Raw genomic sequence first — 16,796 nt, forward strand, 5'->3', positions numbered from 1 at the left:
TGTGACTTTTGGCTTTTTTTTTTTTTTTTTTTTTTTTACCATTTATTTATTTTTGAGAGACAGACAAAGCACAGGTAGGGGAGGGGCAGAGTGGGAGGGGGGCGGACACAGAATCCAGAGGAGGCTCCGGGCTCAGGTCTGTCAGCACAGAGCCTGATGCAGGGCTGGAACTCGTGGATCGCGAGATCATGACCTGAGCCAAAGTCGGGCGCTTAATCGACTGAGCCACCCAGGCACCCCAAGAAACTGTGGCCTTTTCAGACATTACTGCATTCTGAGAGGAAATAAGGAAGGAGGGCCGTACTCTGTAGACCGTGACGGAGAAGGACACCAGCAAGTGCTCTTTACTAAAGGCCGTTAACATTGAGCAGTGACATGGGAGGCCTCGGGGAAGACGAACTTGACCTCTCTTACTCTGTCACTTCTGAGTGGGGTGGCCCTCGGCAAGTAATTTAACTTCTCTGCCTCGGCTTCTTCAGCTATAAACTGGACATAACAACATCTGATGGTTGTTCCGAGGATTAGATGAATTTGTATTTCGCGCCCAGAAAAGCGTGTGTCTGTTCAGTAAAGAAGATAAAATGTACCATTAGTTATATTTCTAGTAACAAGGCTTGAATGTTTCCGCAGTGATTGTACCTTAGTCGCTGGCATTCTTTGCCTTGGTGTCCTAGTCTGCATTTTTTCAAAAGGACTTTAATAAATTTTATCAAGGCTTAAATAATAAGCTGGTTAGTTATGAAAATGGGCCCAGGGCTTTCAAAGGCAAGAAGAGAAAATGGATACTGTTGGGGACCTGGGATAACTTGTGAATTGCATTTGTTTGAGTCTCCTAGCAGCTTAGGCAAAAAGGGAAACATTTTGGTTTATAGTTTTCATTGTTTTGGCAAGAGAAGGCTTGGGGTCTGCACCACTGTGTCAGAATCGTCTAAGAACTTACTAGCAATGAAAATGCCAAAGTCCCACTCGAGACCCACTGAACTGGAAACTCCAGGGATGATTCTCATGTGCAGTGGTGAATGAGAAGCCCCGACTTAGGGATTCACAGCTGTAGATCTGCCTTGAGCCGGAGTTCACTGTGAGCTCTTGTTTTTTTGTTTTTTAATATTTTTATTTATTTCTAGGAGAGAGAGAGAGCGTGAGCAGGGGAGGGTCAGAGGGAGAGAGGGAGATACAGACTCTGAAATAGGCTCCAGGCTCTGAGCTGGCAGTCGGCACAGAGCCCGACGCGGGGCTCGAACCCACGAACCGCGAGATCATGACCTAAGCGAAAGTCGGACGCCTAACCGACTAAGCCACCCAGGCGCCCCTGTGAGCTCTTGTTTTTAAAACTGGGGGTGAGTGAAACTATCTTCTGCTGTGATTTGTACCGACCTTCTTACGAAGTCATTATGGTGATTATTTAATAATACATCGCTGGGACATCAGAACACATCACTCACTCCTTGTTAGTCTTTTGGCTCTGACACGGGAGGCAGGGAAGGACCTGGCTTTGGAGGTCTGGCTTTGGGCAGGTTGGGTGCTGGTTGCCGGCTCAGGCAATGCCCCCAACAGCCCTGTAAGGTGGAGAGAGCTATTGGAACACTGTTTTATTGGCTGGAAGTTCGTGATCCAGTGAGTGAAAGGCAAAGCCGCCATTCGCTGTGGTCCTGTTGCATGTTGGATCACAGTCCCCAGGGTGGTGATGGGGGGCGGGGGTGCAGTGAGGATGCCTGCCTTGTTGCCTGCAGCGCCCAGGTGGTGCAGGGATGTCGGAATACGGCGGCGGCTGCGTTGTGTTGGCATACCTGGGACCTGCGTTGTCCTGGTGAGCGGTACCACCTCTGAGAGCAGGCTGTCAGGAGCACTGGGGAAGCTGGAAAGTGTAACAGCAAGGTATAGGTTAGGTAACAAGCAGACCGAGTGAACTGCATCTCTCTCTGATGACTGGGGAGGCATTACCCGCCATGGACCTCCAGGTTTTCATCCCGAACGCAAGTCCCAACTGCCCAGTGCCTTTGCAGACGGGCCGCAGAATGGAGCCCACGTTAACGCATGCCATGCCTTTGCCCTGTGACCAGCGTCCTTTGTAATTAGCTCTCGAATGACACCGCATCTGCCCTGCGATGGGCGCTCTGTGGTGATTAAGAGCCGGTGTTAGCTGTACCAGGGAGATACTGCTGTCGGGAACTGCCTCTGTTTGGTGCCTGTGAAACATTAGACCCGATTTAAAGTGATAGCAGCTCTTAGCTGGCTACTTGGCCCCTGCCATCTGTTAGTGTGATTAGGCCTGTCTGATTCACAGGTGCAGCCTGGGGCAGTGAAGATTAAGCAGCTGTGGCCTGCGTGGCCAGAGGAATGCCACGGCCGGGGTGATTGGCAAGGCGGGGAAGGGGATGTTGCCATTCAGACGATTTTTTGCCACCTCCAGTGTCAGATGCCTGACCTGATTAATAGGGAAAATTGTAGAAGCGCCGAATTCCATGCATTTTCAGCCACCTGGAAAGCACCCACATGTCCAGGTTGATTCCTTTGGTGCCTTCTGATTGTCTCGGAATGCTGCTGGGGCGTGTTTGAAAGCTCCTCTTCAGTGAAGTTAACAAATGATGCTCCAGTGACCCTGTTCTGACAGTGACATTTCTGGGCTTTTCTCAGTCCCCCCCCCCCCCCCCACATTTACAATCTGTCTCCACAACTATGGAATACNTTAGCTTATCCAATTTTGGTGGTTAGCTGTGAGAAGGCAAGCTTTTATCTGTCCGGTATAGAGTTCTTCAATTATGCACAGACAGCCCGGTGGTCCGATACAGTGGCAAAAATAACAGAAATGAAGGCAAGATTGTGGAATTTGGGCCACGAAAGTAGGTCTGGTCTGATTTTGAGAGGCACGTTTTGCAATATTCAGGTTGACCTTAATTCTTACACCATTTGTACAAGACCCAGCTCAAAGGTGGGCTCCCCTGTAGAGGGTCTTCTTACTCTCCGTGTTCTATTCTCTCGAATTGTGGGCGGTATCACATGGCATCTCTGACCCGCCTTTCCGGGTAGACCACTGTTGGAGAGGCAAGAACTGGCCCGGATGTTGAAGGAATGTTTTGTGGGATTACAGTCCTCATCTACATCTTTTAAGGGCTCATGACAAACAGAGTGATGCTCAGGTCTGGTCTGTACCGTTAAGAGAATAAGCTGGTGCTTCCCAAAGTCTATCCCTTGGAACCTTAGTCCAGAATAATTCTGTGCCAAGAATGAGCTGTATTTTGAAATGGATTTGGAAAATACCTCCTGCTCTGACCCTTTCTTAGAGACTTACAGGGTCCGTCAACATAATACCTACTCTCCAGTGTTCTGTAGTAAAACATCTGCTTAATTTTGGCTTCTCCCAGGGTTTTCCAAACCTATTGACCATAAGACCCTTTTTAAAATACAGCCTTTATTAACATCCTGTTGCATAGGCTTTGAAAATCCCTGCAATGGGCTGATTTGATTGACCTGACTTTTCTTTTGCCTTTTGAGTCAAGTCCTTCCATCACAGATGTGAAGGGCATCCTCGGGTCATATTTTAGCAGCTGACTAGCTGATGACCTCACACCTTACCCGCGCCTGACTGTTTCCCTGAGCGGAACAATTCTGTGATGTCATTTCAAGCCTGGCTGCCAGGAAATAACGCTGCTTACTTATGCCCTTTCGTGAAACAGACTTTGTCCGAACAGAAAGTGCGATTTCAAATGCTGATTTTTGAAATGCATCCAGGTTGAAGGTTTTGAAGGGTTCAGAGTTTATCCTTTAGCATGGGAAATCATAACTTAATTAGTCCTTGCCTCCCCCAGGTACCAGGGACCTTTATGGGCTCTCTGGCAGCAAATGAGTAGACATGCATGTCCGTTTCCCCAAGTGATTTTTATCACCTCAAGCTTGTGTTTAAGTGACTGATGTTTCTGAAGTACTTGCGACTTAGTTCTTGGAAAACCACGATTGACAAAGTTCAGCTTGGCTGCTGAACTAGAGGGAATTGAGAGAGAGGCAGATTTATCAAGATATTTGCTCCTGGAGTGGTTCTTTCTCTGGAGTGAGGAGAGACAAGACAATTTTCTATTTTGGTTTCATTCCTGTTGAGACCTGCAGATGCCCATACTCTGTGTCAGGGAGAAAGGCCATTAGCAATTGTTTTTGGAACCATCTAGGGAAAATGAAGGGACTTGGCCTGGGATTCCACACTCCTTCGTTGATCAACCTGCTGATAATAATCCGTTTACAGTCACCTTTGGTCTAATTGGGATTCTTACTTGGTAGGGCTTATGGCTCAGTGGGTAAATGTGTTGGTTTCATAGTTGTGTTATGCAGTTTCCAGGAATTGAAAATAATAGTAACAATAAAACAAAACAAAACAAAACCCAAAGCACACAGGCTTCCTGATTTTTTTTTTTTTTTTTTGACATTTCTTTGTAATGGAAACCTCATCCCCTAAAAGGCGGGAATGGTGTCCTATCTGGAAGGTGGGATTGAATGATCTCTTCCTTGGCCTCCCCTGTGGTCAACGAGCATAACCAGAACCTGGAGGGTTTTCTTTTCTAGGCTCATGGGAGCCTAGAAACTCCCACGAGGCAGCTGGTCACCCAGTGGACTCAGGCATTTCAAAGGTGGGTTTGCCTGGCTTGTTTTAATGTGTTTCTTATCAATGCTTCATCGGTCAACAAATTGTTGTTTTTAATGAGATTCTCAAATAAAGCCCGCCGCCCCCATAATCATACACCCATCACTCACATCTCCATATTTTGTTGGATTTGTTTTCTCTTCGTTTATGCAAAACTTTTGAAAACATGAACGTTGGTCTCCTAGAAGGATGGGGGTGGAGCTCAGAGACCTCTTCCCACCCCTACCAAGTCAGGGTCAAAGCATTCAAATGTCCTGATTAGTGATATTTTTAAAGGCCCTAATTATAGACTTAAGACAGAGGCCTTAGTGGGGCTTTAGGGAGTTTGTGAGACTTAATCTAGGAGCTGAAACAGGCTCTGTTTTTTTATTTTTGCATCAATAAAAATACAGTTGGCAGTCATTAGCGTCCACAGCTCACATAAATCTTGAACTTTTGACTTAATTACCATGGGAGAGTTCAAAGGGCAGCCTGGAGTGGTTGAAAGAGCACAGCCCAGGGAGCTGGAGTCCTGGGTCTAGCCTCAGCCTGGCCTTGGACATGCAGCCTTGTTCAGATCACTTCACCTTTCTGGATGACATTGATCACGTCAGCCGTTGGACCAGATGGTCACCGAGACCTACTGATACAGTGGTAATAGGAGTCTGTGTTTTTCCTTTAAACCATTGGGCTGTGTTCTCTTTTTGATTTCAGAAAGAGAGGAGACTTTGGACCTTCAACATCTCTGTTGAGATACATACAGGGTCAGTAAGGGCTTCTATGGGGGCTGCCATGTTTTTTCATTAAGTTATCATAAGAAACCCTCTAATCTTACCATTTGTTGACACCATATCTGCCTGGAATACCTGGAGTCCTGAGGACACTCCCCATTATCAGAACACTGTTATCAGAACACTCAGTTCACCTCCCTCGTTTTATAGCTCAAGCTTTTTTAACAATTGTCCATCTGGTACATATTTCCTTCCCTCCATCCACCCATCCATCCATCCACCCATCCATCCATCCGTCCATGTAATAAACACTAGGGTGCCTACTCCGTAGGCTGAAGACCACTCAAGCTGTCCCCTCCAGGTGCTCTACTCTTATTGGTCAGCAGACAGAATGGAATACATTTCAGTATGGGGGACACCTTGGTGATGGAAACACATGTAAATGACAGAGAGGTAGCCCAGCAAAGGAATTAGATGAATCTTGAAGGAACCTTGAGGGAAGTTTTTGTGGGGTTACACATCTCTGTTTAACCAGCACATCTTAAGAGATTACTACTATATTAAAAGTACAATTCTATTAGCATCATCACTAGTATACAAGAACTGTTTCAATGTAGAAAGTAATAATGAGTAGGTACCCCTTGATGGTGGATTTTACTTATTTTTTAAATTTTGGCTGGGTTTTACTGTTCTTTTAACCTCATTATTAGCATTTAATGACTAAGAGACCATCATTCCTTAGCTACATGTTACATCAGAGGATCTGAGAATGTCCAAGCAGACTGGACCAACCTGTTCTGAAGGTCAACTTGTTTACTCTTAATTTAGTATAAGTCATTTTTTTAATGCCATCCAAGATTTATACCAGAATTCCTTTTCTATTAATTGACTTTGAACTCACTCCTCCTACCTCCCTAAGATTATGCCGGGGAAGATACGTTAAGTGGATACTCAGACACTTCTTTGAAACAACATGATAGAGACTTGGCTTGTAGTTTCATCTTTTATAAAGTTGTTGAGGAAACCTTTGTACTGAGCACCTACTACGGGCTCACTTTCATAGATCATTAATTTGTTAAGTGAGTTCCTCCTCTGCATGAACGTTCACAGCATTCAGCAGCCGTGGTATGAAAAGGGGCCTCCTTAGGTAGAGGAGCCTGGTCCTGGTTCCTCAGCAGCTGCCTTGTCGTTCTTGGGGGGGAGGGGGGATGGTAGCTGGCATTTCCATGTGACCAGACTGCAAAAATGGTAGGAAATAAAGACTAGAGCTTGCAGAAGACGTCAGGCCACCGATGCAGGAAGCACAACAGGGCTAGTCCTCCAGTACGGTTATTTTTCTAGACCTTCCAGGTTCTCCAGTCTTCACGTAAAACTAGTTTATTTCAGGAGGAGCCATTATAAAATAATAAACTAATCCCTCCCCTCCAGCGTCATGCTCATGAAAAAAATCCGCGAGCTCAATATCTTAAAAGGCTCGTCCCCGAAGTGTGTTGTCCTGTATGATATTAGCAGTCACTCAGTGGTACTGGGCAGAGCACTGGTGTGACCCATCATGGCCACACAGGAAACTTTGAAAACTTGGCTCGATGGCCTTTCTGTGGAGTCACTATTTACAGGTATTCAGGAAGAGAGAAAGTTGCAAATGTAGGTTTCAAGTGGTAGCCACATAGGAGATCGGTTTCTGCTTTGTTGATGAGATTTTACGGTGCCCCACGCACCTCGGATCTCCGTGACTTCAGATGACAAGCGTGGCACCCCTAACCCTGCCGCGTGGCTGTGTCAGTTTCTCACGAGCAGGTTTTATAGGTGCCGTTTTGACAATTGAAATGTTACCCCAAGGAAGTGGCTTCCTGCCAGAAATTCCAGCAAAATTCTTTCACCCTTGTCCTTAAGTCATTCCTTAGGTGCCAAGACAAAGGTTGCCAGTCTGCTGTTGCCACAGGCCGTGACCGTACGGACTCCTGTGGTTTGGGGTGATCCCTGTGTGGGTTACAGCCTCCCTGCCAGCTTCACCCAGTGAGAGAGGAACAGAGCAACTTTCCTAGTTCCTTAGACTAAATTCCAGTTTTTTTTTTTTTTTTTAACATTTTTAGGGAACGTACAAATCATGCCTAATGGAATGTAAGCCCGTATCTGGTGATTCCTTTTCTATAAAAAAGCAAAGACATTCCAGAGGATCAGTTCAGCCGTAATCGATGCTATCTGAAAGTCACTGCATTAATATTTAGCTAATTCGTATGAATAGGCTATTGTGTTTACTTAAACAAATGACATTAGTACAGACACCTGACAGCATGAGGTATGCTTTTCATTTAGGTCAGATTTATAAAAGTCTTTGTGTAGCAACAAAGCTCATTATTTATTTTGTGCTCTTAATGGTTTCTTTTCAGTGGCTGTGGCTGTGGATGGATTTTTCTAAGTAGAAGCTTTTAGAGTGAAAGATTATTGAACTTGTTCCAGTATATACCAGGCCCTGGGAGCCTTGTGATGAATGGTAATCAAATACTCCCTGGTGAGCCCTCAGAGGAATGGGGGTGTGTAAGGGCATTTGACACCCAAAGCCAAATGGCTACCAAGTTGCCTACTCCTTGCAGATACAGCTGATTTCAGAGGAAGGAGTGTAGCCCCGTTCTTTCACCCTTGGCTTCCCATCCCCACCCCCATCCCCATCCCCAGGCCTTCTTTTCCCTGGCATGTGGGACTGACCACCTCAGTTTGGCCTGCTTGCACGGTCTTGGTGCATCGTGTAGACGCCGTCTGTATCCCCCGCCTTGACACTTAGATAAACAAGGATAAAGAAGATACAGCATGCCCTTGTTAAGAAATCTCTGCTCCACCTTTTTATAGCCAGGTTTCAAGAGCAAGGGTGAGGCCGACGGGGTAGGTGTTTTGAATGCAGTTTATCCAAATTCCTAATTGTGCCACGAAAATCTGGCTGCTAAGTGAAGGGGCTGGTTACCCCTTAGGAGCGAGCTGTGTCATCCACAGAATAGAGGGAGGGGGTGTATAAATTGGCATCAGAGACAAGACCCCTGCCTGGGCCTGTTTGCCTCTGATTTGCGGAGTGTGTGTGCTGCTTCTCAGTCTAAGCTTTATCAGCAGTAAACCAGTTATGAATCAGTCTTGTAGAACTTCAGTGTTCTAGGATGTTCTAGAAGGCAAGGCCCTGTGGATGGATGCTTTAGGGGAATTTTGGCTACCAGTTTGCTAAGACAGACACATGTGAAAAGTTAAATAGCTGTACGAGGTTTCGATGGAACTTTTGGGCAGTGATGAAGAAGGCAGCGTGCCTTTGGCCCACGCTGGCTGTGCTGCGCCCTGATCTTAAACATCAGAGCGGTTGAAAGTATGGGTTCCAACCCGTTGGAGAAGCTGGTTCTTAACTAGCCATGGAGATGAGGGGCAGACGCTCTGGAATCAGACTGCCTTGGCTCAAATCTGCCTGCGTCTCTTCCTAGCTTTGTAGCTTCTGTGTGCCTCAGTTTCCTCATCTCTAAACAGGGATTATAATAATGCCTTCTGCATCGGATTGGTGTCAGGATTAATATGTTAAACACTTAAGAGCTTTTCGAGTTCTATGTGGTAAATATGAAGCACTCATCCAATAGTGCTCGGTTGCCATTGTTGGCCGGTGTGACAAATTATGCTGGTACCCTGGATTGATGCTGCGGTTTTTATTTAGATCAGATGCCCTTCATTTGGTGACTTAAAAAAGTTAATCTCTCTCTTGAGTTTAAAGAATCACTTATGGCCCATGACTTTGTGGGCCATTCAGAGAGCTTAACTTTCTGTAACACATAATCGGTAGCCTCCAATTAAGATTTTTCTGCTCAGACATGGTAGTAGAATTATGGCATTCACAACCACCAAAAAACTCCTTTCTCCATGAAAAAAATTAAAACGTAGGGGCGCCTGGGTGGCTCAGTTAAGCGCCTGACTTCTCAGGTCACGATCTCACTGCTCAGGCGTTTGAGCCCCGCGTAGGGCTCCGTGCTGACAGCTCAGAGCCTGGAGCCTGCTTCAGATTCTATGTCTCCATCTCTCTGCCCCTCCTGTTTGCTCACTCGCTCTCTCAAATTGAAAAATAAAAATAAAAATTTTTAATAAAAAAATAAAAACAAAAATAAAACATTAAAACATAGTGATAGGGCTTTTAGGTTTGTCATATAAAGTGCTGGGAAGTTAATGATGCCTCACTGAATAACTTACCAGATTGGGATGATCCTTTAAAGTAAAGCTTCGGTGGGGAAATTGAGGTGGCTTTGAGCACAACTTGTTTGTGTGTGTAAGCGATCATTTGCTAGGCGTGATGATCTAAAATGATACATTTTGGAGGATTCAGCTGCCCTTGTTGTATATGTTGTTACTGTCTATATAAAGTAGCATTTCAAAGCATGATTCAACATGAATTTATATCCTGGCATGCACCTCAAACACTTTTCCCCCCATTAAGAAACAGAAACTAACAAGAAGCCCATCTCCAGGGACCTTCTGCGGGGCCATCTGCTAGACTTCAGAACATTTTTTTCCTAATGTAAATACTACCCAGAGGTTTTGAAAATGTCAGTTCGTTCACATGCAAAGTAAAGTGATCTTCCGTGTCCTGGAAATGAAGCTCTCCTTTCCGTACATGATAACGTTGTTTTCCGCAACAGGAGCGCCGTACTGGACCAACACAGAAAAGATGGAGAAGCGGCTGCATGCTGTCCCTGCGGCCAACACGGTCAAGTTTCGCTGTCCAGCTGGGGGGAATCCAACGCCAACTATGAGGTGGCTGAAAAACGGAAAGGAATTTAAGCAGGAACATCGCATTGGAGGCTATAAGGTAAAAGCGGGTTTTTAAAATGCTCTATTTCTTACCTTTTTATTAGTCCATTTTTTAAGTAGTTGAAAAGAACCAGAAGGATTCTTTAAAAAAAATTTCTTTAAAAAAAATCAGTAATTCTCATAATCGGTCATTTCCGCAGTTGACATTTTATTGTTTTATTTTTTTTTATTATTATTTTAAAGTGTATTTGCATATTTTTTTGAATGTTCACTCGTTTCTGAGGGAGACAGACCATGAGTGGAAGAGGGTCAGAGAGAGAGGGAGACACAGAATCCGAAGCAGATCCCAGGCTCTGAGCTGCCAGCACAGAGCCCAATGTGGGGCTCGAACTCACAGACTGTGAGGTCATGACCTGAGCCGAAGTCAGACACTTAACTGACTGAGCCTCCCAGGGACTCCCACAGTTGATATTTTAAAAAAGTTTTTCTGGGATTACATGTACTTAATTTTAATTAATTTATTTTTAAATGTTTATTTTTGAGAGAGAGAGAGACAGAGAGCAAGCAGGGGAAGGGCAGAGAGAGAGAGGGAGACAGAATCCGAAGCAGGCTCCAGGCTCTGAGCTGTTAGTGCAGAGCCCGATGTGGGGCTTGAACGTGTGAACCTCAAGGTCATGATCTGAACTGAAGTTGGACACTTAACTGACTGAGCCACCCAGGCGTCCCTGGGCTCACATGTCCTTTAAAAGCGTAATTCTCATTTGCATTATTCTTTGTTTAATGTTTATTTTGAGAGAGACAGAACATGAGTGGGGAGAGGGGCAGAGAGGGAGAGAGAGAATCCCAAGCAGGCTCCAAGCTCTTAGCGCAAAGCCCAACGCAGGGCTTGATCTCATGAACTGTGAGATCATGACCTGACCCAAAATCAAGAGTCCGACACCCAACCGACTGAGCCATCCAGAAGCCCTTGGATTGTTCTTTATGCGAGAAGAGTTTAATAACAGAAGTGTGGGAGGTCGAGAGTCTGTTTTCTATATACTTTCTTGTCTGGAACACTAAAACTGGAGCAGAATTGGAGAAGCAAACGTGTACTTGCCCTGCTGGAGCAGGATTGTATGAATGGGGGATGGACTTGGCTTAGACGCTGGGGTATGACATGTGGCTTATTAAAGGAGAAGGCTTCCGTGGTGACGGAGGCAGTCTCTTCATCCTCCATCTTCATGGCTCCATCTTCATGGCTCTGGAGAGCCCATCACAGAATGTGGTGAAGAGCAGTCTCCTCAGGCAGGGATGGGGTGTGGAGGGGGAGGTGGAAATCCACAACCATCTCCCTGAAAAGGCCTGTAAATGCCTCCTCGGGCTTTTGTTCGTTTTGTTCATCTTTGCAGGCACCGTCCTAGGCCCTGGAAAAAGCACGACCCAAGCTCGCAGGGGCTCCTCGGTTAGAAGGGAAGGGGGTAAGAAAGCCGCAGTCTGGAGGGGCTGAAGTCAGAAGAGCATATTGTCCTGTGGATGTGCAGGGGGAGATGATGTGGGCCCCTTGGGAGGCTAAGGATAGTGCAGGTCAGGATCAGATTCTGGGCTGAGTTTGAAGGGTGTCTCAGGAAGAGAGACATGGAATGTCTAAGTTGTTTAGTCTGGAAGAGGAGGCCTTGAGCAATTTAGTATATGAGGAAGACTTTGGGACCTTCCTGCGACATTCCTTGGTGTGTTTGGAAAGTGTGAATGGGGGCATTAGTTACCTATTACCGTGTAACAAATTACCCTGACCAGTGGCTTCAAACAACATTTATTTTTATTAAAAACTTTTTTTAATGTTTTATTTATTTTTGAGACCGTGGGGAGGAGAGACAGAATCTGAAACAGGCTCCAGACTCCGAGCCGTCAGCAGGGAGCTCGACCTGGGGCTTGAACTCATAACTGCGAGTCATGAAAATCAGATGTTTAACTAACTGAGCCACCCAGGCACCCCTAAACACCATGTATTATTTCACAGTTTCTGTGGGTCAGGAATCCAGGTGTGGCTTAGCTCGGCCTTTCATCTCAAGGCCTCTCACAGGATTCTAACTAAGGTTTGAGTCTAGAAATGTCATTGGTAGGGTCAGCTGGGAAGGACCTGCTTCCAGACTCATTCCCGTGGTTCTTGGATTCACTTCTTTGCAGGTTGTTGGCCCAAAGGCCTCATTTCCTTGCTGGCTGTGGGCTGGAGGCTGCCCTCAGCTCCTCGCCCTGTGGTGCTCTTCGTAAGGTAGCTGGCTTCCTCAGGGAGAGCAGACGAGAAGAGGTGTGTGAAGAAGATAGAAGTCCTAGCTTTCTGTGTGACGTCCCCCCACTTTGGCTGTTTTCTGTCATTAAGTAAATCATTAGGGAAGGAGAATAATTTCCCCAGGACATGGGGAGACCTGGGGAATCACTGGGCGCCATCTTGGAAGCCTGCAACAGGGTGAAATGGAGGACGCTCTAGCCCGGATCCCAGCTTCTTAAGAACCAGGTAGAAGAGGATTTCCTGGTGGAGGCAGTGAGGTACCAGGAAAAGTCAGGACTTTTCTGCTACGTACTTGTGTCTAACACACCAGCATCACTTGAGAGGGTACTTGAGCCCTGACCCCTCACTGCTGTGGTTAAACGGACCTCTCCACAGAAAGTGCCCTGGGGCCCTTTTCTGAAATACCATCCACAATCTCATCTTTAAAAGATGGTTTTCTTCTTCAAAAATTTGTGACTTTTGTTTTAACGTGTAGACCTATCTAGAAGCCTGGGTGGCTCAGTTGGTTGAGTGTCTGACTTGGTGCAGAGCCTGCTTTGGATTCTCTGCCTCCCTCTCTCTGTGCTCCTCCCATGTTCACACGCATGGGCGTGCTCTCTCTCTCTCTCTCTCAAAAATAAGCAAACATTAAAAAAATTGTTTTTTAAGGTTTTATTTTTGAGACAGAGAGACAGAGTTTGAGTGGGGGAGGGGCAGAGAGAGAGAGGGAGATTCTGAGTCTGAAACAGGCTCCAGGCTCCGAGCCAACAGCACAGAGCCCGACGCGGGGCTCTAATGACGAACCTCGAGATCATGACCTGAGCCGAAGTCGGACGCTTCACCGACTGAGCCACCCAGGCGCCCCAAACATTTTTAAAAAAGCATCTAGAAGCTCAGTCCCTGAGGACAAGAGGGGAAAGCCTATGAATAGATTCCTAGCATGTGTGGGGCAGTTTGTGTGTGAAACAGATGTGAGGTTCACCTGCTGACAGGTGGGTGCCTTTGAAGTTCGGGAAGTAGACGCACCTTGCCAGGCTTCCATGATTCCTGCCGGCTGGTGGGAGCAGTAAGCGGAAGGGTGGTTTTTCTCTTTACTCTTAGCCCAGTCCTCACACCAGGCACAACAGGACTGGAAGGTCGGCTTGCTTTCTTTGTGAAGGACGGATTGACAGAGATTTTCATGAGGTGATGCTAGTTGGAAAGAAAGTAAAACCACTGCAGTCGTGGCCCCCGGGGATCATTCTAAACCACCAAATACTCCCCAAAAACATAATTGATGCAGTTCCATTGATTCATTTCAGTAGGACTGAAGCATAAGGCTGGTGGTCAAAATCCTGGTGGTTAACTAATTTCCTCACTTAAGACAGACCTGGAAAGACGCTAAAAGAGGGAGCTTCCAGAAACTCCTGGTCTCAAAATAAATAGGACCAACATCATTATTACGGGTAAGGAGCCTTTTTCGAATCTGAATTAGTGATTATAAATGTGCCAGAAGACTAAAGGTGCCTGATGAGGGAACGCTGCTTGATTTTTAACAGGTGCAGTTCAGTTCTAACGATTGAGGACAACATTCTACTAAGTGAAGGGCACCTGTGTTCTAAAAGCACCATGGGGGAGGGGGCGCCTGGGTGGCTCAGTAGGTTGAGCGCCCGACTTCGGCTCAGGTCATGATCTCATGATTTGTGAGTTCTAGCCCCACGTTGGGCTCTGCGCTGATGCCTGGAGCCTGTTTCTGATTCTGTCTCCCTCTCTCTGCCCCTCCCCTGCTCATGATCTGTCTCTTTCTGTCTCAGAAATAAAACAAACATTAAAAGAGAATTTTTTTTTTAAAGCAACGTGGGGAACGCCGAATACCTTAAGCCTGTTCCCGTGGGGGCACAGATGACCAAAAGATTTTTGTTGTTATCATGTTTGGGCCACTTCTGGAGTGAAAGAATGGGAATTTGAGTGCATGGGAGCAAAAATCCTAAGAATATTTGGCTCTCAGGGCGCCTGGCTGGGCTCAGTCAGCAGAGCGTGCAACTCTTGACCTCGGGATTGTGGGTGTGAGCCCCACCTTGAGTGTAGAGATGACTCAAAAAATAAAATCTGAAAAAAGTTATGTTTTGCTATTTAAAAAAAAGGCAAGGAGGGGAGAGAACTGTACCTTTGGAACGTGGTGTGCTGGCTGGAGGTGACAAGGACATGGTTCTGGCCCCGCCGGACTTCTCCGGAGAAGAGTCTGGCAATGCCTGAGCGCCCTGGGCTGTAGGGGGTGTCACCCCATCAAACACAAAGGTAGTAACCTGGATTTAGTGAGGAGTTTTCACAACAGTTGTGGCAGCGGACGTTGATTTGGGAGATACTGGTTCTCTCAGAAATTCCCTGGAGTCCCAGGGGCTTCTGGGACTTGAAGGGGAAAGACAGAGATTTCTCATCTCCTGCAAGAAAAACTTAGTTAACCTAAAGCGTAGATTTTGTGAACGATGTGTTAGACCCAGCCTAGGTCCCCGGGTCATGAAGTCGTCGGTAGTCACAGAGGCAGCCAGCTCTCTGACTGCCTAGGCATCCTCAGGGCTTGAACAGAAGAGTCAGGAGCACGGCTGCTACCACTGGGTTTTCAGACACTACCTACAGGCGCTTTTAAAGAATCCTGCTTCTCCAACATTCTACCAAAGGGATCCGGTGTATACAGTGCAGTCCCCCTAAAGCAGAGACCTCATTGACACGTGGACAGCCCCGTGTCCAAATGTCCCTCTCCCGACTCCCATGCCTTTGCCACTTAATTTAACGAAGAAGCAAAGTGTCAAGTTTTCCAAGATGTATTTTTCCAGAAAGCAAGACCTGAAAGTTTCCGAAAAACAAATGTGTGTTATTTCTGTGATTTTTTTTTTTCTTCTTCTTCATAAATCTCCTTCTCTAAACCATGGTTGCTCTGTCTAACTCAGCTGCCTAGTTCTTTCTACCTGTTTATGAATCAGGCACCTTGGCCCTCATCCATAGTGTTACAGCTTGGTCTGAAGTGGTGTGCGTATGTGGCCAGTGAAGGGAGAAGGGAACACAAAAAACCAAAACAAAATCAAAGAGAATTATGAAATGGGACAGAAAGCTCACTTTAATTAAAATGACCAATAGAGCTTGTTGGTATGGTTCAGCCTTTGTCAAAGAACTCATGCTGAGCCTTCCTTAGGTGACTAAGAGCCTTATTATTGTTTTTCTTAGTATGTGGGCAAAGGCTGGCTGGATGTATTATTTATGGTGGTAAAGGTTGATCTGAAGCATAACTCTATCTCCCTAATTGTGCCTGGGCCTGGGCCTTTTCATCGTCTTGACGGTGGGCAAGTTGTTTAAGCTGTTCGTGTTTTAGGTCACCTATCCTTAAAATGACAAGTTTGGATAGATGATCTTGAATATGTAATCGCCTGCCAACTGTGATTTAGTAGCATAATCATCAGCCATTTTTTACCATAAACAATAGCACAGTTTTGTTTTTTTGTTTTTTTTTTAGAAAGAAGTTACCTTTAAGGCTAGTTACTTCCTAGGGCTCTGAACAGTAATTACAATTTAATGCAGAAGAGAGCCCCAAGACCGAGGTAATTAATAGACCACCTCAGTTCCCAAGTCGTTCCCAGGTAATGACTCAAGCATAGAGGGGAAGAGTATTCTTAAAAATTGCATTTCATGCCACGTAATAACTGTGTAAGAACCAAGAGAGATCACAGAACAAAGCACTCCCTCCACTTGGCCCTGAAACTGGCCCGAGAGCACAGGGCGTCAGGCATCTGGAGGCTGGAACTCCCCCAGAGCCCCTGAGCAGAGTGAAGCATGACACAGGGTGGACTGTCCATTTCCTAGTCTATTTCAGGTCCAAGAAAAGACAAGGTAAAACCTCTTTTCTTTTAATGTTTATATAATTTTGAGAGAGAGAGACTGAGCAGGAAGAGGAAGAGGCAGATACAGAATCCGAAAGCAGGCTCCAGGCTCTGTGTGGACTCTGAGCTGTCCGCACGGAGACCGATGCGGGGCTCGAACCCACGAACTGCGAGATCATGACCTGAGCCGAGGTTGGCCACTTAACTAACTGTGCCACCACCCAGGCACCACCCCTCCCCGCTGCCCCATAAACCTCTTTTCTTATAATCACAATGAAACACTGGTGGTTTTGATGGGTAGGTTAATTAGATTTACATTTTTCGGGTTACTTAGATGTCATATTAGAGGCTTTTGATTAAATGTTATGCTTAATCCCAAAGTCTGTTTATTTGGAAAAATCACTACTAATGTCCTTATTAATATATTTATACTTTGTTGGCCACGTTCTCAGCCGAGACATTTCAGCTTTAATGCCAGATCAGGCCGTCTGTGATGAGGAAGCAGGTGTATGTTGCTATCAGCCGACATGCACTGACTGGTCACGTGTGTCCTGACCGTGCAGGGTCCCGTCCCCCCCCCCCCCCCACCACCC

General features: G+C 46.1%; 1 protein-coding gene across 1 annotated transcript in view; it reads left to right on the plus strand.

The window, feature by feature from the left end:
• The window catches only part of FGFR2 (fibroblast growth factor receptor 2), a 104,797-nt gene that overhangs the window by 27,472 nt on the left and 60,529 nt on the right, over window positions 1-16,796 (plus strand). The window contains exon 5 of the mRNA XM_077779456.1: window positions 9,996-10,165. Within this exon, the coding sequence (XP_077635582.1) occupies window positions 9,996-10,165 (170 nt within the window). The remainder of the gene's footprint in view (window positions 1-9,995; window positions 10,166-16,796) is intronic.

This window comes from Crocuta crocuta, unplaced genomic scaffold (genome assembly GCF_008692635.1).
Source record: "Crocuta crocuta isolate KB4526 unplaced genomic scaffold, BGI_CrCroc_1.0 scaffold138, whole genome shotgun sequence".
NCBI classification, from domain to species: Eukaryota; Metazoa; Chordata; class Mammalia; order Carnivora; family Hyaenidae; genus Crocuta; species Crocuta crocuta.